General features: G+C 47.3%; 1 protein-coding gene across 2 annotated transcripts in view; it reads left to right on the forward strand.

The window, feature by feature from the left end:
* Positions 1–25,704, forward strand: part of FXR2 (FMR1 autosomal homolog 2) — a 431,332-nt gene that overhangs the window by 97,053 nt on the left and 308,575 nt on the right. For both annotated transcript variants that reach the window (XM_085638170.1, XM_085638169.1), the window contains exon 2: positions 293–345. In XM_085638170.1, coding sequence (XP_085494296.1) covers positions 293–345 — 53 coding nt within the window. The remainder of the gene's footprint in view (positions 1–292; positions 346–25,704) is intronic.

Below are 25,704 nucleotides of genomic sequence, written 5' to 3' on the forward strand. Positions count from 1 at the left end.
ACTTGCAGTTGTCTAAGTTTTTCTTTAAGGGCTTTTGGAATACTGAAATGGAATTCAAGGTATTTCTTGTGATTTTATCTTTTAAACCGAATTAAAAAAAAAATATGAATCTTGAGTATAACAGGTTAGCAATCGCATACTCATTTTTGATAATACTGCGTAAATGTACAGAAATATAGGAAGACAAGTTATCCATAATTAAAATAATAAAAACTTTAATTTATAGGGTGTGTTTATTTACTTGGGTTGGCCAACTTGTTTTTAATTTAACATCTTTTTTTCCCCCGTGCAGGGCTTTGTTAAAGATGTTCATGAAGATTCAGTCACCATTGCGTTTGAGAACAAGTAAGTCCCACTACAGAGCCAGTGCTGTAACTTGAATATGTAAGTTGTGTCCATCATTTTTTTTTTTCTGTAGGAGGGAGTCACTTGATGGGTTTGAAATCCTCACCAAAGCAGTGTTTCTTCTGCTGTGTTGGAGTGAAGCACTCCTTAGTCCATACCTCCGGGTTGTTGCAGTGCTAATACAGCCGTTGAATATAAAATGCTTCTTTGCCAAAGCCAAGTGTCCTTCAAAAATATTCTCCATGCCACATTGCTGTGCAGCCAAATGCATGACGTACTTTTATTTATTTATTTATTTGTTTTATATAGTTGCATTACGGCCTGTCACATTCATTTTGTTAAGCAGGGGGAGATTAAGTGATTTGCCCAGAATCGCAGGATGTTGCGCGTCCCTGACGAAACTCGAACCTGGTTCCCCGGCTTCGAAGGCGGTTGCTGTAGCTGTTGGGCCACATCCTCTCCCATACTTAAACAAGCATTTGCAAAGCCAAATAAGTCAATGTGTTTTAGCCGTGTTTTACACCAGTTTGGCTGCTATTCAACTTGGCTAAAAGATAGTGGTGTAGCGGGGAGCACCATGGCATGGAGCGACATGACTGGGCGTAGAGTCGTGAGTCCTAGGAGGGAGTGGAGTAGAGTGGCCCAGAGTGGAGTGGCATAGAGTGAAGTATGTAATGTGTGGTAGTGCACTGCCATTACAAACAACACATCTTCATTTTAAATTTCCATTACATTTGCGCATACAGTTTTGCTGTTAAACTGTGCAGCACACAAACAATGTGTGGAAATAGCATCCCCTAGTGTATAGATTTGTTTTGATTATATTCAAATATGTTTCTAGCGCACTTCAGAATTACAAAAAAGTGCTTAATTTGTACCTTCCTCATTCTGATGTATTCAGAAATAGTTGTACAGTTAATTTACATACATTTAAATTTTGTTGTGTGCTAGAAAAAAGGTGTAAGCAAGCAAGTAAAATAAATTTGTAGAGCACTCACTGCCCAAAGGTGTTAAGGCGCTGGCAAAGCCAAGAAGCTGCAACAGAGGCAGGGCAAGGGAAAAAAGCCTCCCCCTTTCACACCCCTCAGACTTGCAGATAAATCATCTCACTTTGAAGTCGGAGAAAGAAAAGTAAACCCCAAGCTCCCTCAGAAGACAGAACATGGTATTTAACCACTGTCTTTGAATACACAGCAAATGTGACTTGGACAAAATATAAGGGCCTGTTTACAGAAATGAGCACTCGTGAAAGCCTACAGTAAGTAGGCTATGCTCCATGGGAGGGTCGAACTTGTGTTGGACAGCCTTAAACAAGTAAGCTAGTAAACAGAAAGCAAGCAAATGTGAGTTACAAACCACAAAGTCAATCGTAAGCAATTAGCAAAATGCATTCCCAGCTCAGCTTTCCGAATGTCCCCAAGATGTCTTTAGCAAACCAGACAGTTGTGCTGTCTGGTAGGCTTCACCCTAAAAAGGATACGGAGTGTATAGATGATTGACTGAGCTTCTGTGGTTGTCATTGCGTCGTTTGTAAGTTTTGCAAACATGGGATGTTCTGGTATTTCTGATGTACTTATGATACCAAGGGTTTCTGATGAACCTATGAGCAGAATAATCACAGAACTTTGGACTTAAAAAATAATTTATCTGGTGATTTGGTTGCGGCATTATTTCCTAGAATCACACATGCATATGCCAGCGAAGCGGTACAGGTGCTTTCTCTTTTAAATTTTTTTTATTTGTGTAACCAGCATATTATATAAAAAATGAAAATTCACTAGCATGCTTTAAAAAAATAAAAAGTTTTTATATTAAGTCCTAAGGCATGGAAGCAATATGCAGCCTGACCCGGTAAAAAAAAGACATTTAAAAAAAAAAAAGGCCTGCTGAAGTTTGGGGGAGCAGGGTCAGGTGGGAAGCAACAGGGAGTGTCTAGGAGATGAAATAAAAATAAAACCAGGTGGGAAAGGAAGGAAGGCGGCAGACGAGGTAGACAGCAACATGGTAGCAAGGGAAGAGTGCAACTCTGGCTGCCGCATGTATTTGTCAGAGACCAGAAACACATGAGGAAGAGAGCTGTAAAACTCATGCACACTCATGGAATGCTTAACCAAAAAGAAAAAAGTAGTTCCTTAAAATTAAGCAATCAAAGTATACAAGTCAGGCAATCAAAATGACTGTAAAGAGGGATACACAACAAGAAGAGGAAGGCAGACCATCTAATAAAAAGCAAGTACATTGACAAAGTCAACCAATGGTAAGGGATGGGCAGGATTTGTTTGGTAAGCCTACGCAAGGTCTTTCGCAGCATCTAAAAATAGCCTCAGGAATACAGGGAGCCAGTGCAGAAGATGCAGATTAGGGATGATGTGTTGTGTGTGGCAGAGGAGCATTTCGGCTGATTTTAAGTTTTGTACAGTGCTTTCTTAAGGTGGAAGAGCAGATTTTCATTTCTCTTGCATCAAAAAACTGAAGTAATTAAGTTTCCTCGTGCTTCGTATAGTCGAATCTCTCTGACCTGGTGAAAGGCATTTCTACATTGGCCTGGGGTGCTCTCATGAGTTAACTGCCTGGATATATATATATATATAGACCCCGACCTGGGCAGTGCTGATGCACACATTCCACACTGGAGAGTCACTCGCCTTGCCGATAGCGTGCAATTGGATATGTCCCAAGATCCTCATGCTGCTTTCCCACTGGTGCAAAGTGAGCACAGGTCCTCTTGTTCGTATGTTTGTCGAGAATGCTCCTCAGCCACTCCCCTTCCCCTGCCATCTTCTACATTCCCTCTTCGAAGTCACATATGCAATGTCGTTTTCAGGCAGATCACGGATCCAAGACTTTATCGAGTTTGATGATTGTCTAAGGGCCCAGAGCCAATTGTACTTAAAATAGCTTAATGTGAGGCTGCTGAAAAAAAACACACATTAGTTGTCCTGCATTGTGTCTGCCCCTGGAATCTTAGTTCAGAGGCTTTTCCTTCATTGCATCCTCATCCAGACAGTTCATGCACTGTACGGATTCATTTCTATGTTGAACGGAGTGGGAAGTCGCTTTGTCTGCCTGTGGTAGAACATGAACGGTACCATGTCATCTCCACTATATATTTGCTCTAATTGTGGAATGAGTCATTTGCTTGATCGGTCATCACGTGCCCCCCTCTCAGACGTTCTTACTATTCAACTGTTGTTTAAACGTGCAGGATGAACTTTTCATTTCTTTTCCCTTTCATCCCACATTCTTCCCAGTATCCGAAGTCCTTTACTCAGGCCACAGATTTGGGTTAAATAATGATGTAGTACCATAGGCAACATTTCGATGCCAGTAACCCATCATGCACTGGCAGAAAAAGTGTATTGACATCACCTCAAAGGTATTTGACTTCTCACAATTAGTATATAAAATAGTATAAGAAAACTAAAACATTGTAGAGGACTTTGTCAATATCTCCTCCACTAAATATTGGCAAAGACTGGAGCACAGTGGTGCTTGTCAATGTTCTACAATCAATACATATCATGAATAATATTGCTGCCAATCCCAACCCTTCATGCGAGGACAGAAGGGGGCATCTTAAAAGAAAAGTGAAAATCTGTTACTTTTTTCTTTAACATAATAAATTAAACAATTGTATGTGGAGGTACCAATGCATCTAAAATACTTTGAGGGCTTTGCGTTATAGGCCACTCGAGATTCTTTCAGACATTCGTGTCCATAGTTGCATTTTACTTTTGTTAAATTTTAAACACCAGAATTAAGTTCATATTCTCTTTTAATGGGGAAATGTTGTGTTTCAGAGACACATTTGAAGTGGCGGAGAAAGCTCCACTCCTCCTTGCAACAGCCTCTTGATGTTCCTGACCTCTACCATTTTGACACTTTAGTGCCATGCCATATGTTCCCCATCTCCCACCCTCATCACTTTACTCAAATCGAAAACACCTGTCCCAGGGTGCCTTTTTATACCTTTGGCTTTTGAGTTCTTTATATGGGCATCAGGGTGTTTTTTTAACTGTCTTTAAATTCCCTTCTGCCAGAATCTTTCAGGCTGCTGTCAGATGAGAAGCGCTGCCCTGGGCTCCCGCCCCGCAGAATTGCAACAGCTGTCGCTCCAGCACTGCTAGGATTTGGCACGAAGGACGTTTTGTCAGCTGTGCTTTAAAGCTTCAGCAATTAGAAGAAAGTTTTAGACAAATGTACTGGGATGCTTGAACTATACATTGCTTTATCGAATGCTTCTCAATCCCTCTTATCTTTTGCTACTCAAATGTGCTTTATCTTGGGTATTTGAACTAGCCCAAACATAGTTGCAAGGTGCAGCCCATCCTTCTACAGAACATTTTTATTGCAACAGTAACGCCTCAAATATGAGGTGCAGTACATGGATAACTAATGGGCTTTTAGGGACTAGTTGACTCCGAATGACAGAAACCAAACAGTAATGTTTAGAGCGAGGAAACGTGCAAATGGGGGAGTACTTGGTGGTGGTTACTTTTTAATCGCATATTTATACACACTTACCATCATCTAAGTTTATTTGGTACGTTGGCAGGACTTGTTTTAGTTTTATATTCATCAAGAGAACATAAAGCATGATAACATTTGCAACAAGACTGAATGACAGAACAATATTCCACTGCAAGAGCAAGTGTGAGAACTATTTACACAGAAATCTCACCAGGGAAATTATGTGGTTTATTGGCTTTAGTTTTTTGTGGAACTGGCAGTTCCAGATTGATAGCCCCGGTTATCAAGGAAAGAGAGTAATAGTTTCTGGAGTTATACCGACTAGTATTGACTTGTTTGCATTATGAATTGCTTGTCATATGAGGGCAATATCCCTATTCCACAACTGTGAAGTATATTTAAGTAAGGTAGAGTAAACAATTCTCAATAATAATAAACATGTGGTTTGATATTCCTTGATTAAAAAAGTGGTCGGAGATTACGTACTAATCACATACGTTTATTTTAATGCAGTTAAGAACAAATGAAAATGAATGGCTAGTATCTCATCGTGGTATTGCCCACTTCTTAAAGTTAGTGCAACATCTCTACCAGGATTTGGGCAGGCTACTCCTACTTTTCATTAGTAGTGATCCGTTCTGCCCCTGTGGTCCAGTCACAAGTGAATCAAAGTGATTTCAGATGAAGGGTCTTCTAAAGGGAAGAGGAGGTGAATTAGCAGGTCAAAGGTCGAACGTCTATGTACTAAAACCTCATCCATGTAGTAATGGAGCTTCAGTAGTAAAAACTTACTGCTACTAGTTTAGATTCCAGGTTGAATTGGTCTCCGCTTGCTTCATGTAGTTTATCCCTTTGGATAAAGCAAGAAATAAGAACAGAAAAAAGGTTGATAGTGAAAGAGGGGAAGGCTTAGTCAAAGTTATTTGCTAATTCACTTCCTCTTCCTTTTAAAAGAGTTTTCATCTGAAATTACTTCATACACCTTTGACTGGACAGCAGGGATTTAACGGACTGCTGCTAATGAAAGGTGGGTGTAGTCTGCCCAATTCCTGGTTCAGATTATGTAATTGCTTTAAGAAACGGGCTATACCACGATGAGATACTAGTGATTTATTTTCAAACCTGTCGCTGCCTTTATTTTCCTAATTTCTTTTACACCCTGCTCCCCCTCCCGCTTTCTTCCTCCTGATAAATATTGACCACTCTTACAAAAGTATTACGAAGGTCACTTCGCTATTAAACAAGCATAAATATCTACTACCGGAAGATAAGATTAGGTCCACAAAGACAGGAGGCAAGTGCTTATCACTAAAAAGCCCCATTAAATTCAGGTTAACTATTGAAGCACATAAATAACGTGCTTGCTCCTAAACAGTTTCTTTAAATGTTGAACCTTTCAGACTAATACGGTTTACCTACAATCCATGTTAGTTCAACAATGCTGTTTTTGACCAAAAAAAGTCTTAGATAAAAACTCTCTTACATTGACAATGCAGCCTGTAAACAATTTGAGAAACTTCTGAGACTCGCCTCCACGCCGGTTTGCATGCCCCTATCAGACAACTTTTTGACACTATCTAGGACCCCCACCTGGAGGTCCCTGCCCTAAAAACCGAATTCCGCCACTTATAGCACGAGTACTAAGACACCAAATATGACAGTTTGCTACCCATTCAAAAAAATATATATAAAATCCCATGAAAAGCATGGAGTGGTTTGTAAGTATGAATTGTAGCTCATGAAACACAAATACATTTAGTATTTCTTAATACATATTTATAATTATGCTTGTTTCTCTTTTTTTGTCCCTTCTTTTTGCTTGTTTGTAATGCTCATGTGCATTTATCGTTTGTTTCTACTTTAATCGTTTTCTTCATGTGACATATGTATAAATTTGAACAGAATCCCCGTAATTTTGTAACTAATAATACTTGAAAAGCCTTGAAAAAGCCTGCTTGCCATTGACGGGCAAAACATATGTTGGCTGGTAAACACAAGTGATGAGATGCAGCACAATAGCACAAAGAGTTAATTAGACATCAGTTCAAGTGTCAAAGTCCCTTCCAAAATTGTTTATAGAGTCTAATATTGTTTAAATGTTGCTTTTTATTTATTCTTTTTTCAATCGGTAAAGTTTTACAAGCAGAGGCAGTCAAAGCGTTTTGCCTCAGACAAGGGGAACACAATTAAAAAAGACAAACACAAATACATTGACTAAGACAGATTCCATATAAAAAAGATATAAAAACAATCATACAAATAGTGTACTGAACCACATATATTAAAAGGAACGGAAAACTTGGCATAAAAACCCCACAATTACACCATTTCCACAGAGAACCCAACTGTGTCATACAATCACTAGATGTATAATATCCTACTGAGAACTCTACAACAGCAAACCATGGTACCCAACATGTCTTAAAATGAACACATTTTGTAAGCACACCCAAATGTGTCACCATGGTCTCTCCACTCCTCGTTGTTCCTGTATGAGCTGAGCCCAAAGATTAGTATCCTGGAGAGAGCAAGATAGTTGAGAAAAGGCACAGACAAAGAGAAACCGATATAAACGGCTGCAGGAGCTTAGGAGCACAGTGATATCTCACATCAACAACGAAAAATATCTCCTCAGCTATCCATTTATTCACAGCCATCCCATCGAGCACGCTTATACATACTACAGAGGAATTTGTACTGAGGCATGCTTATACATACTACAAAGTAATTTATAGTGAGAGTCTCCATGGGCTCTTACCGAGAAAAGTCAAGTTCTGGCAGCAATATAGTAAGTAGGCAGCAGGAGTCTTAACAGAGTCTAAAGTGCTTCGCTACCCACTGCAAGAAGACAGCAAGCAGAAATTCGATCCACAATTTTAACAGGATATGACATAAGTATTAAAAAGCTAACATACAAAAAAGAAAAAGCCATGTAGCATACGTATGCCATACATTCCTTAACTAGTTAAAGGTATGAGTGACTTGTGACCAGACGGTTCACACGCAAAAGAACCTGTGACACGATGACCAAGCAGTGCACATAAAGATACTCAGCGTTTTTCCAATAAGTGTACAACCACATCCAACTTCGGAAAGTCCAAAAGTGAAAACCTTAATAGTGTAAACCCATATCGATGCACCAGAGCAAAAGTCCAACAAACCCATAAAACGTAAATGAGATATCTGTTTGTATTCAAATCAATATTTAATACTATCAGCAGCATTAACCGAGCCAACTGTATCTCGGTACGCACATTCAGATATTTAGTTCCGGAGGCAATTTTCCAAGCCGAATAGGTACTTGGAGAAAGAAAAAGGCAACAACATAAACGGGCAAGTACATTTCAAACCGTCAAAATCATCGCTGCAGTGAAAAGATATGCACAAGGGTTCAAATCACTCTACATTGGATGAGTTAATAGTACCTATAGCGATGCATATTGTCCTACGACACTACAGGGCACGTGTTGTTGACTCCATATCGATGTCAATCGTATGCTCCAGAACACGTGTAAATAGTTCATTAACAATGTCAGTCATGTACTATATGACATAGCAGTTCCCAAAATGACCGCGATCCGCAGAAGTGTAAAAACTAATACCATTATGGTTTAAGAGCAGAACAACATATCGTAGTACAGCGACGCCCCCCAGTCCGCCACATCTGTGTACAATCAGTCATATACTGCATGGCACACCAATTACTAGTCCAGCAGTTGCTTACAAGAGGTAGGGAGAGCACAGAATAGTGTTGTCCTAATTTAAAAACAAAGAAAACCTGCCATCCATAGGCAACGTCACCCAAGTGGCGCTCTACATGGTATTGCAAGATATGTCAATGTCCTCAAGAAAGGAAACATGAAGTAGCACCGTCCTAGTTTGAGTGCTAGAACTCATACCTTTGTTTGGCAACTCTGTCCGTCCGGTCTGCCGCTTCTGTTTCTACCCGAGTCACACCTTCTCGAATCCCGGATGTTGCCTATAATGGGAGCGGCCTTGCCCGTAGTGCGACACTAGACCGTAACCCTTCCAATACAGTGTGCATGTGTTAGAACCGGCTTCTCCAACAAGTAGCTGATGAGCTACTGGTAGCTATCTTGTTACCTGTAGGTAGCTCTTCTGTGTGCCTAATAAAATAGAAACTTTTACTTGGTTGAAATATATGTATACCAAAATTGAAAAGCATGTATTTGACATGGAAATGTGCGTATTTTCTGAACTCATATGATGACATTTGGAGAAAAATTGTCACATTTCCTAACTAAGCTTTAATTTGAAATTAGAGTGATAGATCATGTGACATTGGGGAGACCTATTACTCATAATATAACCTTGGTGATGGGGGCTTTGCAGCTACTTGTGTTATGCATTATCCACGTAGAGGCATTCTCAATTAAAAAATATTTTTACATTACTGCTGGGAACCTTGCTTGATGCAGTGAGGTGATCACTGCTGACAATCTTGCTTAGAGTGGCCAATTATGTAATCTTGCCTGATGTGCTGAATATTAGAACTTTAATAATATCAGTAGCTCAGGATGACTTTCGTTCAAGCTCTTATTACAGAAAACGTTGGAGACCCCTGTGTTAGAACCCTAAGTGATGTACTATGATGGTCCTTACTTGTGCATAGATCATAATTAGGGGTGGGCGGAATTTGCGAAATTCACTTTCGCAAATTATCGCGAAAATGTTAAAAATCTCTGCAAACACGCGGAAATATTGCGAAGATGCAGAAGTTTTTTTCCCGCCCGTTCGCGGTATTTTCTGCGTGGTCGCGGCTCGCCAACTTACCCATGTGGTTGCTCGCGGGCGCGGCCATCTTGTTTTCACTTGTCTCGCGGTGCATGATCGCGAGAAGAAAGACGTGATCGCGCGACGCATGACGTTACTGCGGGCACGAACTGTCGCGAGACTGCGCAAATGGCTTCCAACAATCCAACATCTCGTGGAGAACGCGCCCGGATCGGGAGAACTTGTCGGCGAACGCGGGGATTCAGGTAAGGCGATCTCGCGCACGTGAGAATGTATTATGTTCGAGGCATATGAGCTGCAGATTGTACACTTAGCATAGGTCGCCATCTGGTGTTGGGCCCGGATGTTTGCAGTTTGTTTTTCTTCTTGGACCGTGCTTGGAAGTCACGAGTTTGGTGACTCCTCCTTCGGTCCGTACTGCGCATGGGCTTCGGCTCCATCCTCAGATTGTTTTTTTCCGCCATCGGGCTCGGATGTGATACTTCGTGCTCCGGCTTCGAACTTCTACGGTTCCAGCCTCGACGGAAAATCCTCGATTCTTCGAGTTCCTTCATCATCTTCATCTCTCGAAGCGGCACTTTTTCCATCCCGTACATCGACACCGGCCTTCGGGCCCTCCGCGACTCCGGTCCCGGCCGATGGAAAGGACTCCGTTTAAAAAGTGCCCAGAATGTGGGTCTAAATTTCCCCACACCGACCTCCATCAGGTGTGTAACCTTTGCCTCTCTCCGGAACACGAGGCTCGAGACTGCCCCGCCTGCAAGTCTTTTCGATCGAAGAAAACGATCCGAGATCGAAGGGCTCGACGCACCATGGCGCACTCATCCTCAACAGTTCCACCGGACATCTTCGGAGACGACGCCGAAGCTTCGGGGCAGACACACACCGAACTGGGAGAAGACATCGTCAGCGCTTCCGAGGCCGACGACTCCGACCTGGAGGACGTAACACCAGGACAGCGGGCCGTGAGTACAATGCCCCCTCCCAGCCCCGCACCGAAAACCAAAGAGACTCCGGTTACCCCCTCGCCTGCCGGCCTGGGCAAAACCAAAACCAAAGCCTCGATCACCCCACCTTCGGGCCCGGTGTCGAAGCACTCAAAGTCTCACGGCAGCTCGGGATCGAGCCAGCCGACGCCCGGTGCCGATAAACACCACTCGGCACCGAAGCCTGCAAGATCCAGCTCGACTCCGAAACCACCGGTGCCGAAACCTGGACACTCGGCGCCGACCAAACACAAACAGAAATCGGTCGGCACCGACGCTCCGGCGCCGAAACAGCATTCGACGCCGAAACACACGGAGACCTCCAAAAAGCAAGGCGTACACAGAACATCGAAACCTCCGGTTCCGAAATCGCCGGTGCCGACAGACGACTCGGCGCCACTGGCTCTGTTTACACCAGACCCTTTACAAAAGACTTTGTCCAGAGATCCAAAGACTGGCCTTTTGACTGTGATTACTAAGAAGCGTCGCCTTGAGGCTCCGGCTCCTCCTCCTCCACCCAAAAAGAGGGACTCAGCCACTTCTCCCCTTAGAGTACCCTCCCCACTGCCACCCCCCCTCCCACCACCACCCCCTCCACCTTTACCTCACTACGATCCGGCCCCATCCCCAGATCCGGATGACGGGGACCCGGACAATGACCCAGGGGACGCCCCAATGGATCCCACCCCACCAGGGACCCCAGATCCATGGGAGGATTATAATAACCCTGATGTACCCAATGTACCTCAAGACGACCTATACCCATCAAGGCCGTCTCCTCCAGAGGACTCTTTAGGGTTTCACCATTTAGTGCAGAGAGCAGCACACTACCATGGGGTGGACATGCACACAGAACCAGTGGAAGAAGACTTCCTACTGGATACATTTGATTTACAAGATCGTTCCACTGCTATTTTACCCATGCTTAAGGGTGTCACCAAGCACGCTACAGAGGTATTCAAAGACCCTGTCAGAGCCAGAGTACTAAACCCTAGAATAGAGAAGAAGTACAAGGCGGCACCCACAGACCCTGCATACATCAAGGGCCCTGCTCCTCTAGATTCCCTAGTTGTCTCCACAGCTAGAAAGCGGGCTAACTCCCAATCCTCAGGAGATGCCCCACCACCAGACAAGGAATCTAAACTTCTGGACGCGTCTGGTAAACGCACCGCCTACCAGGCTGCAAACATGTGGCGCATTGCAAATACACAAGCACTGCTTGCGCGATATGATAGAGCACACTATGATGAATTAGAGGCTCTTATGCAGCACCTTCCAGAGAAATACAAACGCCAAGCTCATGACTTGATACAGGAGGGCAAACTAATCACAAACACCTCCATTAAGTGTGCCCTCGATGCAGCAGACACTGCTTCTAGAGCCATAAACACCAGTGTCCTGCTTCGCCGCCATGCCTGGCTCAGGATATCAGGGTTCAAGCCTGAGGTCCAGACATCAATACTTAATCACACCTTTGACCAGCAAACACTCTTTGGCCCAAAGGTAGACGAAGCGCTCGAAAAAATGAGGAAAGATACAGACACAGCGAAGTCTATGGGAGCGCTCCAGACCCAAGCCTCTAAGCGTTCCTTTCGACGCTCGTCCTTTCGTGCCACAGGTAGAGGCTCCTCCACCGATAATGCCTCTACCTCCTACAAATCCCCTCCTCAAAATACCTTTTCAAAGGGCAACCAAAGAGGTGGCTACAGAGGCAACAACAATAAGGGCAGGGGCAAAACCAACAATACCCGTTCTGCCACCCCACCCGCACAATGACTCCCCTTCCCTCCCCCCAGACCATTCCACTCCGGTCGGGGGCAGACTACAAGATTTTATCCACGTATGGGAGTCCATAACATCGGACAAATGGGTGACCCAAATCATTCGGTCAGGGTACTGCCTCGAGCTAACATCTACCCCACCCAATATCCCACCAAGGCACCGTCCAATGTCCCAAGAGCATTCCACACTGCTCAAACAAGAGGTACTCTCGCTCCTCCAGAAACACGCCATAGAGCAGGTACCCGACAATCAACGAAATCTAGGGGTCTACTCCCTATATTTCTTAATCCCAAAGAAAGACGAGACCCTCAGACCCATTCTGGATCTCCGGCCTCTAAATGCCTACATACATTCAGACCACTTTCACATGGTCACCTTACAACAAGTCCTCCCACTCCTCTGCCAGGGAGACTTTCTCACAACACTGGATCTGAAAGACGCGTACTTTCACATTCCAATACACCCCTCTCACAGAAAATACCTCAGGTTCGTGGTGGACGGGCAACATTACCAATTCAAGGTTCTCCCCTTCGGGGTCACCACTGCACCACGGGTGTTTACCAAATGCCTAGCAGTAGTAGCAGCACACCTCAGACGTCAACATGTTCACGTCTTCCCTTACTTAGACGACTGGCTCATAAAAGCCGCGTCCTACCACCAATGCGTGCAACATACAAACAGCACCATCCAACTGCTTCATCAGCTAGGCTTCACGGTGAACTACCAAAAGTCCCACCTCATACCATCTCTCACAAAGCAATATCTCGGGGCCACCATAGACACCTCAAAAGGTATTGCCTATCCAAACCCAGCCAGAATCACAAGCATTCTAGCCTTACGCAAAATATTCCTTCCTCAACACTCTCTACCAGCAAGAGTGTTTATGAAGCTCATAGGGATGATGGCGTCTTGCATCTTCATAGTGCCCCATGCAAGACTCCACATGCGTCCACTTCAGGAGTGCCTAGCACAACAGTGGAACCAGGCCCAGGGTCAGCTAACGGATCTGGTGTTGGTGGACGGCCGCACACATCACTCTCTGCAGTGGTGGAACACCACAAACCTTTCCAAGGGACGGCCGTTCCTGGACCCGGTTCCCCAAGTGACTCTAACAGCGGACGCATCGCTCTCCGGCTGGGGAGCGCACCTCTTACACCTCACAATGCAAGGTCTATGGACGCCACAGCAAAAAACGCTCCACATCAACCATCTGGAGCTTTTGGCGATCTTTCTAGCCCTAAAATCTTTCCAAAAGCAGATTTCAGGCAAAGCAGTCCTCATTCGCACAGACAACATGACTGCGATGTATTATATACAGAAACAGGGGGGGACACACTCTCCCCAGCTCTCCCGCTTAGCCCAGAGCATATGGAGATGGGCAATTCCCCAAAACATTTTTCTCCTGGCACAACATGTTCCAGGCGTACAAAACACCATAGCAGATCTGCTCAGCAGACAGACTCAACAACTACACGAATGGGAACTGCATCCACAAGTTCTTCACCCATTCTTCCAACAGTGGGGGCATCCTCAAATAGACCTCTTCGCCACCCACGAAAACAAAAAATGCCCAAGCTTCGCCGCCAGATACCCACACCCATTGTCCAAGGGCAATGCGATATGGATGAACTGGTCAGGCAGATTTGCATACGCCTTTCCACCTCTCCCACTAATTCCATTAGTGGTCAGGAAACTACAACAGCACTCCCTCACACTCATTCTGGTAGCTCCGACGTGGGCCAGACAGCCGTGGTACACCACGCTACTACAACTATCAGTGGTACCACATCAAAAACTGCACCTTTCCCCATGCCTCCTAACCCAGAACCATGGAGAAATCAGGCACCCGGACCCAGCTCAGCTCAACCTGGCGATCTGGCTCCTGAAATCTTAGAATTCGGGTACCTTAACCTTCCCCCTGATTGCATGAACATCATCATGGAAGCCAGACGTCCTACCACTAGAGCATGCTATGCCGCAAAGTGGAAAAGATTTGTAATGTACTGCCGTAACAATACAATCAACCCTCTAGATGCATCCATACAACACATCATATGCTATCTGCTCCATCTTCACAGGTGTAACCTAGCGTATTCATCCATACGCCTACACCTAGCAGCGATCGCTGCCTATCTACAAAACAGACAGCATTTGTCACTCTTCAGAGTGCCCGCTATTAAAGCCTTCATAGAAGGCCTTAAACGAGTAATTCCTCCCAGGGCACCACCCTCCCCTGTATGGAATCTAAATTTGGTCCTTACACGACTAATGGGTCCGCCCTTCGAACCAATGCACAAATGTGAGCTACAATTTCTCACCTGGAAAACAGCTTTCCTTGTAGCTATCACTTCCCTTAGAAGGGTTGGTGAAATACAAGCGTTCACCATACAGGAACCTTACATACAAATGCATCACAGCAAGGTCATACTTCGAACTAATCCGAAGTTCCTGCCCAAAGTCATTACCCCCTTCCACCTCAATCAATCAGTGGAATTACCTGTCTTCTTTTCGCAACCCCAATCTGTTGCGGAAAGGGCCTTACACACACTAGATGTGAAAAGAGCGTTGCTATATTACATACAAAGAACGCAACCCTTCAGGAAGACCAAACAGTTGTTCGTTTCCTTTTCTCCACCACATAAAGGCAACCCCATCTCAAAATCAGGGATAGCTAGGTGGATTGTAAAATGCATACAAATTTGCTATCAGAGGGCAAAGAGAACATTATCTGTTCCCCCTAAAGCCCACTCTACAAGAAAGTTAGGGGCTTCTATGGCTTTTCTAGGGAATATACCCTTAGATGACATATGCAAGGCAGCCACATGGTCTACACCGCACACATTCACAAAACACTACTGTGTAGATGTGCATTCCCAGCAGCAAGCTAGGGTGGGCCAGGCTGTACTAAAAACACTCTTTCAAACAGCTGCAACGGATACCGGTGGTCGCCGCTAAGGTTGGGTACTGCTATATAATCTATGCTAAGTGTACAATCTGCAGCTCATATGCCTCGAACGGAATATGCTACTTACCAGTATGCATCTGTTCTTGGCATGTAGAGCTGCAGAGTTGTACACGCCCACCCGCCTCCCCGGCTACCTGTATCCGTTCCAGTCCATCTTATTTAGATACAACACACATGGGTTTCTCACTGTTATTACTACGCTCCATCATTTCCCTGTTGGCGAAAAACAATCTGAGGATGGAGCCGAAGCCCATGCGCAGTACGGACCGAAGGAGGAGTCACCAAACTCGTGACTTCCAAGCACGGTCCAAGAAGAAAAACAAACTGCAAACATCCGGGCCCAACACCAGATGGCGACCTATGCTAAGTGTACAACTCTGCAGCTCTACATGCCAAGAACAGATGCATACTGGTAAGTAGCATATTCCTTTACAGTGCGAGCAAGAAACAAATTATCGCTAAGCTGCGGAATGCGGAAATTTTGACATATTCGCGCTTTCCGCAGAACGCAAAAATGCCAAATTATCACAATTTCCGCGAACGGAACGGAATTTTGGCCCAGGCCTAATCATAATGATGAGATAACCACTCATGACCAGCCAACACTTGACTATCTCAGGAGCGCGCACTGAGCCGCTACTCAATCTTATTAGTGGACCAGTCTCAAACGCAGCCATGTCTACATCCGTAATTAACACATGCCTGATAACCGATCACATTCGAAGTTGTGCGATTGTTGTTTTGGAGTCCGTGCTTTCTGCTTCTCCCCAAGTTACCAGTTTACACGAAAAGACATGGGCGCTGTGAGCGTCACTCAATTGCTACTTCAATTAACAAGTGTTCAGATGTAGGTCGAAGTCTCCCATTTTTGGCAGAAAGGCTCTCGGGACAAACCTTCTTGCAAGACTGGATGTGTTGTGGTCTCATGTCCTATTCCACGGATAGGTGGCATTAGACGCAGTGACCTTTGTTCAAGATTAGCCTGTGTTCGGTGTTCACAGGCCAAATTAGATGCCCCGATTGTGGTGGAGGCAGGAAAGATATTGTTCAGAAGGCCATGTGTTTCATAATGTATAGTGTTAAGCATTGCCTATGTTTTCTAAGCCTTTAATGAAGGAGCCGAGACTTTAGGCCTGCATTAGCTTTTTGTGCAACTGAATGAGGTTGATGGACTTAGCTTAGGGCGAGGAATATGTTATTGGTTTATGTGGGGGGTAATTTCTTTTTGTGAATTTCTTATATTTAATTACATAATTTTGTAAAGCAGACAAGGCTGTCACGTTTTCGGAGGTTGAACAATAAACTCGAATTGGCATACATTGTGGAGAAAAGGTATTTCTTAAAACAATCACTGGCAAAGTCCATAGGTCTGGCTTGCATTTTGAGCCCTGACTAAAACAAACAAAAAGAAATGCTGAAGTGAAAAACAAAACATGTTTGCTTTCTGCATACAGTGCATTATTGGAATGAAGATTTTTTTTTTTTAAACCTTTATTTTTCAATTTTATAAAACAGACAGCAGTACGAGCAGCGTTATACGCTCTACGTGGCAGGTGTTGATGGGAAGCACATTCAGACAAAGAATAAACTATCAGGCTGTTTGTTTCCATTCCTCCATGCTGCCTGGCTTCACACCAAACTTGCAGCTTAATCACCCTTACATCGCTGCGGTCAAACCTCTCCCTTATCTGGTGTCGAGTTCTCGTCCACACTTGGACCAGTGTCCTCGCTATCAGCAGATTCTGCTTTTGTGCGAGGGTCTAAAAATGTCACACACATTCCTCCATACCTGGAGGTCATCCTTCAGTTTGTTCGACATGCTGATTCAGCTTCATGTGCCAGTACCCACTCCTGTACGTCTGTGAACCATTGTTCGATTGCGTGGTGCGCTGACCCATCCAGTTGGTGGCTACTCTGCGTCTGACCAACACTAGGGTCATATACAGGAATTTCTATGTCCTCTTAGAATCCTTCAGCCGCATAACATGGCCCAACAAACAGTGTAGTGGTATACAGTCAATTTGCAGGTGTTTGGCCCTCTGGAGGTGGAGGCCCACCACCGCTTGTACCCAGAAGTCTTGCACGACCGGCATCTCCATGCCAGGTGCATGAATTCCATGTAGGTCCTACAGAGACAGTTGTAGTGCACCAGCTTTAGGTGGGTGTTGCAAGACACTGTGTGTGTGAGCTCACAAATACCTGACCATGCTTCGTCATCGATCAGGGTTTGCACGTCCATATACCATGCAGCACTCTCCCAGGGTGGGGGGCCCGCAGCGTCCACTCTCATTGCCCTATATAGTAATGTAATTTAATGTCGACCAGCACCCCAGGACAGTAAAACATCCAACGTACATGCATGCTGGGGAGCGGCGGTGAACCTGGGCCAGGGCATTTTAGCCACCTTTGTCAGTCCAGCAGGGTGCAGGAAATGTCCCGGCCCTAGCATAAAATCTTTGCAGGCTTGATGGAAGGAAATGAAAAGCTCACCTGGATACAGGTCCCCCACCAGGCACAGGCACCGTCCCTTCAGGCCTGAAAAGACATGTTGTCCATCATTTGCCGGACCGGTGGCAGTGTCCAAATAGGGAGTTCCCAGTGAAAAGGGTTGCGCCCCAGTACCACTTCTACATAGCGAAGAAAATATATGCACTGTCTGACGAACAACATAAGGAAGGTCCCGAGCAATGCTCCTCCCCTCCATTTGTGCCACAGGTAGGCAGTCTGTGACTACCAACCCTGTCAGGCGCTTCTCTCAGTTGTCCCTTTCGCCAAGACCTGTAGATGCATGCTGCAAATGCGCAGCGTAGTAGTACAGATCTAGTTGTGGCACCTCCAATCCCTCCTCCCACCTGGACTCTTCCTCGTACCATTTGGTCAATGTGGTCAAGGCTACCCTACTGCGGCGGCCTGCCTGAATTTAGCTGCTTAAAGACCTTCTTGGGTATGGGACAGAGCGAATGCTGCAACGTATATAGGCATCACGGTAACACCATTGTTTTGGACACTGCCAGTCCATCCATGAGAGCGGCAAAGTATTCCAGAAGGCCACTGACTTAAATAGGGCGTCTAGGACCTTGTCCATATTGAGGCGTATCTGCTGTGTCTTCGTGTGAGCCATCTGTATACCCAGATATCTGAATTGTGCCAGTTCCCAACGCAGTCCCAGACTCAGGAGGCGTTCCAATGGCATAGGAACCAAGGGCGATAAGAAAGAGAGCAGGGAATAATTGCGGTTGAGGCAGAAACTAGACCAATCCCCAAACTCATCCAAGAGTTGCAACAGTATGGGCAGTACTACACGTGGGTTAGCAATGTAGAAAAGTGTGTCATCCGCGTAGACCATACTAAATGGCGAACGTCTACCAGACGTATGCACCAGTCCCACAATCTGCAGTGCGTCCATTTCGCCAAGGCCTTTATTGCTAACACGAACAGGAGCGGCAGAAGGGGGAAGCCCTGCCGTGTCCCCACGCTACTGTACCCACACCTATGAGAGGCTGTGAACAACGCATACTCTAGCGCTAAGAGCAGTGTAGAGCAACCGGACCAATCCCCGATATTGTGGACCAAGGCCCACAGTTCTCAGCATTTCAAGTAGGTAGCCCCAGTCCACCATGTTAATGGCCTTTTCAAGGTCATTGGAGACCAGAGGTAGCTCCTCACCCCGGTGCACCACTTCATGGAGTACAAGAGTAAGACGTCTAAGGTTCACACTGGTGGTCCGACTGGGACATATGGGGTGCCAGACATTTGACGAGTAACTTGCATAGGAGTTTCACATCTGCATTAATCATGGTGAGCAGCCAATAGGAGGACAAGTCTGATTTATCACCACCCAGTTTAAGGAACATACAGATCTCTCCCTCACTCATTGATGGGGCAGCACACCAGTCTAACGCGCTTCCAACAGGACCTCCAGGAGTCCCTGTGTGACCGTCGCGGAGAATGCCAGATAGAATTCAGGTGGAAAGCCATGACTGCTCCGTGCCTTTGCCTGCGGCAGCATAATCTATGCCATATGGAATTCCTCCATGCCGATACGGGTGTCGAGGGACTCAACAGCCAGTCACTCAAGCCATGGGATGTCCAGGTCCTCCTGGAACGGGACATAGTGGGCAAGGGATATGCCGGATCCGCGGCATATATGCTCCACAGACGCTGCTGGAAGACTCCCACTGTCCCTGCCCAGGTGGTAGCCCTGGTGCCATCCCCTGATATCAAGTGTGTATTCAGCGGTGGTGGCTGCTTCCTGCGGAGTATCCTAGCTAGTAACCGACTGGACTTATACACAAGCAATACAGGTGGAAGCTGCACATAGAAGGGAATAAGTCCAGTCAGTCCTATATGTCCACTATACGTCTTCACACTGCCTGCTCCTCACTACAGGCATCTAGGTGCGACTGATCACCAGCACTGCTTCTTTCCTGCTGAGCTTCTGCTAAAGCTGCCTACGCACTCTGCAGGTTAAACCCATATATTGGCCCCTTGACACTGCTTTTAGAGCCTCCCACTCGATAACCCTACTGGACGCTGTACCCCAGTTTACCGTAATGTAATCTGACGATGCCTGCGAGAGCACATCCCTCCCAACTGGGTCCTGTAGGACATCAGCGGACATCCTCCAGGACCGAGTCTCCCATGCACATTCCCCCCACTGCACTACACAGCTTAAAGGGGAGTGGTCCGACAGGAAGCACGCGAAGTGGACACCTCAGGGTCTTCCACTTACGGAAATCCGGCCACCAGTATCCTATCCAGTCTACTGTATGTATTATGCATGGCTGAATGGCAGGTGTATACCCGCTGTGCCGGGTGACTCGGCTGCCAGATATCTGCAAACCCCATGTTTCGCATCACATCTCTTAGCGCGGCGGTCATTAAGGGTTTGTTACCCATCCTAGGGGCACCCTGTCCAAGTTGACGTGTAGTATACAATTAAAGTCACCCCACCACAGTAGTGACGTGTCCACATTGTGCGTTAACAGGTCTTGTTCGTTTTGCTGAAGCGCTGGATCGTCATTGTTTGGGGCATAAGTGTTCAAAATGGTCAGGTTACGTCTGTCTAGCTTTCCCCCACAGCAAAACAAATCGACCACCCACATCTGCCTCCCATGTGCGAAAGGGAGAACGGGTCTCTGGGCGCCACCCAGATTAGTGTACCCCTGGCGTATGTAGATTAGGAGTGGAATACCTGCCTTCACCCTTTCTTAGAAAGACGCGTGGCACCCGTATTGTCTAAGTGTGTTTCCTGCAAGCAGGCTATGAAAATGTTATGTTGTTTCAAAAAGGTGAGCACCCTATACGTCTTAGTGTAGGTCCCTAGCCCTCTGATGTTCCATGCCAACAGTCTGAGGTCAGTCCCGTCATGATGTGTCGTGTAGTTAGCCACCCATCCCCCCCACCAAGCACTAGTACCCTCTGACTGCTGCCATATGTGGAACAAAAACGTGCAAAACACAACCCTCTCTCCCCCCCACCACGAACAAACAGTTTAACCTTTCAACTATCTATGCCCACCCCACGCATGTGCCAGAGTGTGCACAGCATCCCAGCCAGTCCAACAGGGACTTGCTAACTCACTCCATCAGTCAGCTACCGGGCCAGTCAGTCTCCCTTAAACGAGCCAGTACTGCATCCAAACATCCTTGAGCATGTTCCACCAATATTCACCTGTGCACTATTAGATTCAAAAGTGTAGACCATCATGCTCCTAGGCAGCTCAACAGCACCAGTCATCCCAGAAGCACACAAAGCAGTCTCTCTGACTCAGCACCCCTCAGCCATACCCCCCCCCCCCTCTCCCCCCCTAGTTGTGTGCTTGGCGCACCATCATCGTATAGAGTGAAGTGCTGTGTCCACTCTCCCGCTCAGGCTGCATCACTTCCCACCTCTGGGGCGACCAGGGTGTCTGGCACAAAGTCCAGCGGGGGGCTCGATGTTCAATGCCCTGCACCAGCCCTCGTGTCTCTACTGTGCTGAGCTGCATGATGCTGTCCTCGCGAACTGTGACCTTCCGGTCCCCCAGCGGGGTGGTGTTGGGATCAACTACTGTTATTGCAGTGGTGGGATCATCTCCCAGAGCGGGTACCCCATGTTCGTTTGTGGCTGCGGACTGAGTGTTGAGGTACTGCCTCACCACGGATTTCCAACCATTCCAACTCCTCCTCCGGACTGTCAAAGAAATGCGCCTTCCCTTTCGGTAGGACCTTCATCTTTGCAGGGTACAGTAGCATGTACTGAAGCTGGAGCGAGCTCACTTTCTGTTTGATGCCAACAAAGGATTTATGTTGCTCCAGCACCCATTTAGTGTAGTCCGGATAAACGGCGGTCTTGCTGTTACCGACTAGTGGGGCTGGCAGTACCAGTGCCCTTTGGGCCCTCTCCATCACAAAAAATTGGACAGGTCCGGCAGATTAAGCTCAGTGTGCACCCAGTCTTCCAGGAACTTTTCAGGGGAGCCCCTGTCCGCTCTCTCAGGGAAACCCAGGACGCGGATATTACTGCTCCAAGAGCGGCCCTCCGCATCCTCGACTTGTGTTCTAGCTCCTTTGTGGTCATCTGGGCCATTTGTTGTTTATGTGCAGCCTCCTCCCCCTGCAGGTCCACAATGTTACCCTTCGCTGTTGTGACTTTGTCCATAATTTTCCGCTGGTCTACCCACAGCAGATTAACATCAAACAATAGTGTCTCTTTTGTTTTTTAGTGCAGTTCTAGAACCTTGGTTCGCTGCCAATGGGTCCGCCCGGGAGGGCTTTGCTTCTTTCTCTGGTGCATCCCCACTTCACTGTGACCCGTTTGCCACGTTATTCTTTGGGTGCGGTTTTGCAGTGTATTATATTGAGTTAGAGTATTTGCCGGATTGTAATGGGATGACTTGTCCATACCCATGAAAGATCTCCTACCCCAGGGCCTCTGGCAGCCCTGGCAGACCCCAACACTGTTAGAAATGGGATTTCTGGCTAGCTGAGACTTGTGCCAAAGAGAGGCAGAAACCACCACTTTAGTCAGGATAAGGGAGTTGCACGTCTAAAATAACCCCTGCTCACCCCTTTGGTAGCTTGGCACGAGCCGCCAGGCTTATCTTAGAGGCCGTGTCTAAAGCATTTGCACATAACCAACAGTAATACAGCGTACGCACTACAAAAGGACACCACACCAGTTTACAAAAATATCCAATAATTTTATATAATTAAAATAAGACCAAAACTGATAACTCCACAATACTATAACTAAAAGTTCACAGTTCAAAGACTACGTTGGGTGGATAGCTCATTCCGGGCTTCCACGGCGTTGTGAGCACACAAATCCGAAAACCGTGCTGGCAGACTGTGGGGTCGCGGCCAACTACAGTGTAGGGAAGACCCGCAAACAGTACCTTTCAGAGATGCAGGGCGATGGGGCCCTTGAAGTCACTCGCGTTGCAGGTCGAGCTCCCCTCTGATGGGATCAGGAGCGCTGGCGCCAACAGGCTTCAGGTGCTGCGGTGCGAAGTGCAGCGGTGCGGCGTGCGGTGCCTCCAGGTCGCGGTGCGAGCAGCGGCTCGGTGGCGGCATCAGATGGCGTCGTCGGTGAGACCAGGGTCGCGGTGCGAGATGGAGGCGGTGCTCGTCAAGGTGCTAACAGGTCGCGGTGCAAGCAGCGGTGTTGTCGTTGCTTGAACTCTGTCGTCGGCTGACGAACTGGAGTCGATGACACCATCGGTGGGCCAAGGCTGCGGTGTGGGATGAGGGCGGTGCGTCGTGTAACTTAACGAGCGGTGCCCCCGAACCACGGTGCAAGCAGCGTCGCCGATTTCGGCGAGAGGTGGCGGCGTCAGGAAGGCCCCGGCGACGTCGTGTAGCGAGGCAGTGCAGAGTGCGGGCCCACAGGTCGCGGTGCGAGCAGCGGCTCGGTGATGGCATCAGCCGGCGTCCTCGGTGAGACCAGGGTCGCGGTGCGGCGTTGGCCTCTGCGGTGCCTTCAGGACACTGGTTCGGCAGGGTCGTCGTAGACACAGTCGAGTGGCGTTCTTCGGGTTGCAGCACAAAACACACAGTCCCCAATGCTGCGGGTCGAAGAACCTGAAGTCTTTGCTATTCCTGAGACTTCTTGAACAGGGGGCAAGCTCTACCTCAAGCCCTTGGAGAATCTCACCAATTTGGTTGCAGAAAGTCCAGTCCAGGCCTTTCACTGCCCACGACAGAAGCAGCCACTGTAGGTCAGCCCAACAAAGTGGTCGTTCCTCTTAGCAGTTTCTCCAGCGCTTCTCCTGGGCAGTCTTCTAGATCCAGGTGAGTTCTAAAATTCAGGGGTCTGGGACCCAGCATTTGTACACAAAAATCCTTTGATCTGCCAGGCAGAGGGTGTCGGTGTCCGGCCAGAACCAGTTGGGCCTTCTCCGGCGTGAATTCCTGGCAGGAGGTGGAGACTGCTTTGTCAGAGGCAGACCAGGCCCTTTGAGGTGCAAGGAAATTCCTCCCCCTTCCCCCATCGCAGCCCAGGTCTATTTAGCCCTTTCCTGACCTATCCAGACCATCAGGAGCCCCCGGTCCCCCAGCCTTCTCTCCTCCAAAACCCAGACAGGCAATCCACTTCCAGCAGAGGCATACGGGATGACCGAGCAAAATAATACCCACTTTCTAAAAGTGGCCTTTATGAACTCAGAATGAAAAGGGCACCTCGCTAAAGGCTGCGTCTTTCGATGCTGAGTTCAGGCATACCAAACTTCATTCACTTATCCCTTTTTCGGGCTACGTACGTGGGTGGCACAATCCGTGCTGCAGGCCCACGAGTAGCTGTCGACTCACAAGCCCCGGCACCCGCAGTGCCTTTTACTGGGGACTGACAAGTACGTTGAACATCCAATCACTACACAAATTACCACAGGAGCACCAGCACTTTACCACTGATCAGCAGTGCGAAAAGCGCGCAGAAACGTTATACCCGCAAAAACAATGTCAAAACCAGGAGGGCAGAAAGCAAAAACTCGGGGGAAACACGCCAAAACCTGCCAAGTCTAACAAACACCAAGACTGCCTTGAGCCCCCGGCAGCAACCACCACTCCAACTGATCCACCAGCTGTGGGCAGCACGCTCGGGTACAGATGCCTGGGCCATCACAATGGGCCAATCCTGTGCATCTGTGAAAGACCGCCAATTCTCAGTTTGCCCTTGCTGTCTCTTCAGGGGTGCTCCCCGTCGGCCAGTGCCCCCTTGAGAGTATCGCCACCACTGCCTGCGTGGTGTTTCTGGTGAGGACCGGTGGGGCCCCTTAGGGGGTTAGTGCAGTGCTGCATGTACCCTCAGTTGCCCTGATCGTGCTGAGAGTATGGGGCACACAGTAGACTGGACCTCACCCACAGTGCTCATACCTCCACGGAGCCCGGAGGCGTCCTCTGTTCCGAAAAAGTGCAGTGGCAGGTACCTGCACCACAGTGTCCTCTGGTTGGTTCGTCAGAGAGCACCGACAAGGACTATAATCAATGCAACCTCTTCAGGTCACCAGGGCGGTCAGGGGGTACCCTCCTAGGTGGCGGTCCCCCAGACTGTGAGAGGGGGGGTCAACGTGAAGGCTCCAAGCAGAAGGTGCAGCTGAGGCCCCATCCACAATGACCAGCCAGAAGCTGCCGTGTAGTATAGGCTCCCAGTCACTGTTCAGTGGGAGCACCCCAACGCCACATTAGGAATTCCTGGATGATGTCCAAGTTCCCCTCCACCAATTCTCCCACAAAATAACAGGTGCAGCCCACCCCATTAGTTACTGTCCAGCTACGCTGAAGATTGACCGTTTTCGTTCCTGCATCTACAGGGCGTAGAGACAGACTGCAATGGCGTGGTGAACCACAGAGGGATTGTTTCGACAGGGATCGTCACTGTAAGCCTGACTTTAGCATGCACATGACTACTAAAGCCATGTTGCAGGCGACACGGAGACAATTTGTAAAGCGCCTGGGGAGACCATAGTCTTAGGACAAAGTTTTAATGTAGTTTCCCAATGTGTCCTTCCCCACAGATGTGTTGTTACGCCAGGGACTTGGGTTAGAGGGCACAGCTGGCCGGTGTTGGTCCTTGCCAGAAGGTGTAATGGCCAGGGAGTAGCTTCAGCGATTCCAGGGGCGAGAGGGGGGAAACGATACAGCACCTGCAGCCGAGCTGCGTTGATAGGGATGCAGGGTTGACTGGTTCTGGGCTGCAGTCCAACTCACCACTAGAGCGCATGCTAGGGCCGCCACACCAGCTCCTCCTATGCAGGCCCAGAAGAAGAAGGCTGCAAGGTGTCCGTGGCCTCAGTCCACATGTAGAATGCATGTAGTATGCTCCTTGTGCCTCTTGCCCATCTGGCACATAGTCCATTTCAAATGCAAGATCAAGTAAAGGGATGATTCTAAAGAGCAGCCTGCCTTATACTTTTTTTTTTTT

Source organism: Triturus cristatus, chromosome 12, assembly GCF_964204655.1.
Source record: "Triturus cristatus chromosome 12, aTriCri1.1, whole genome shotgun sequence".
In the NCBI taxonomy this organism is placed as follows: Eukaryota; Metazoa; Chordata; class Amphibia; order Caudata; family Salamandridae; genus Triturus; species Triturus cristatus.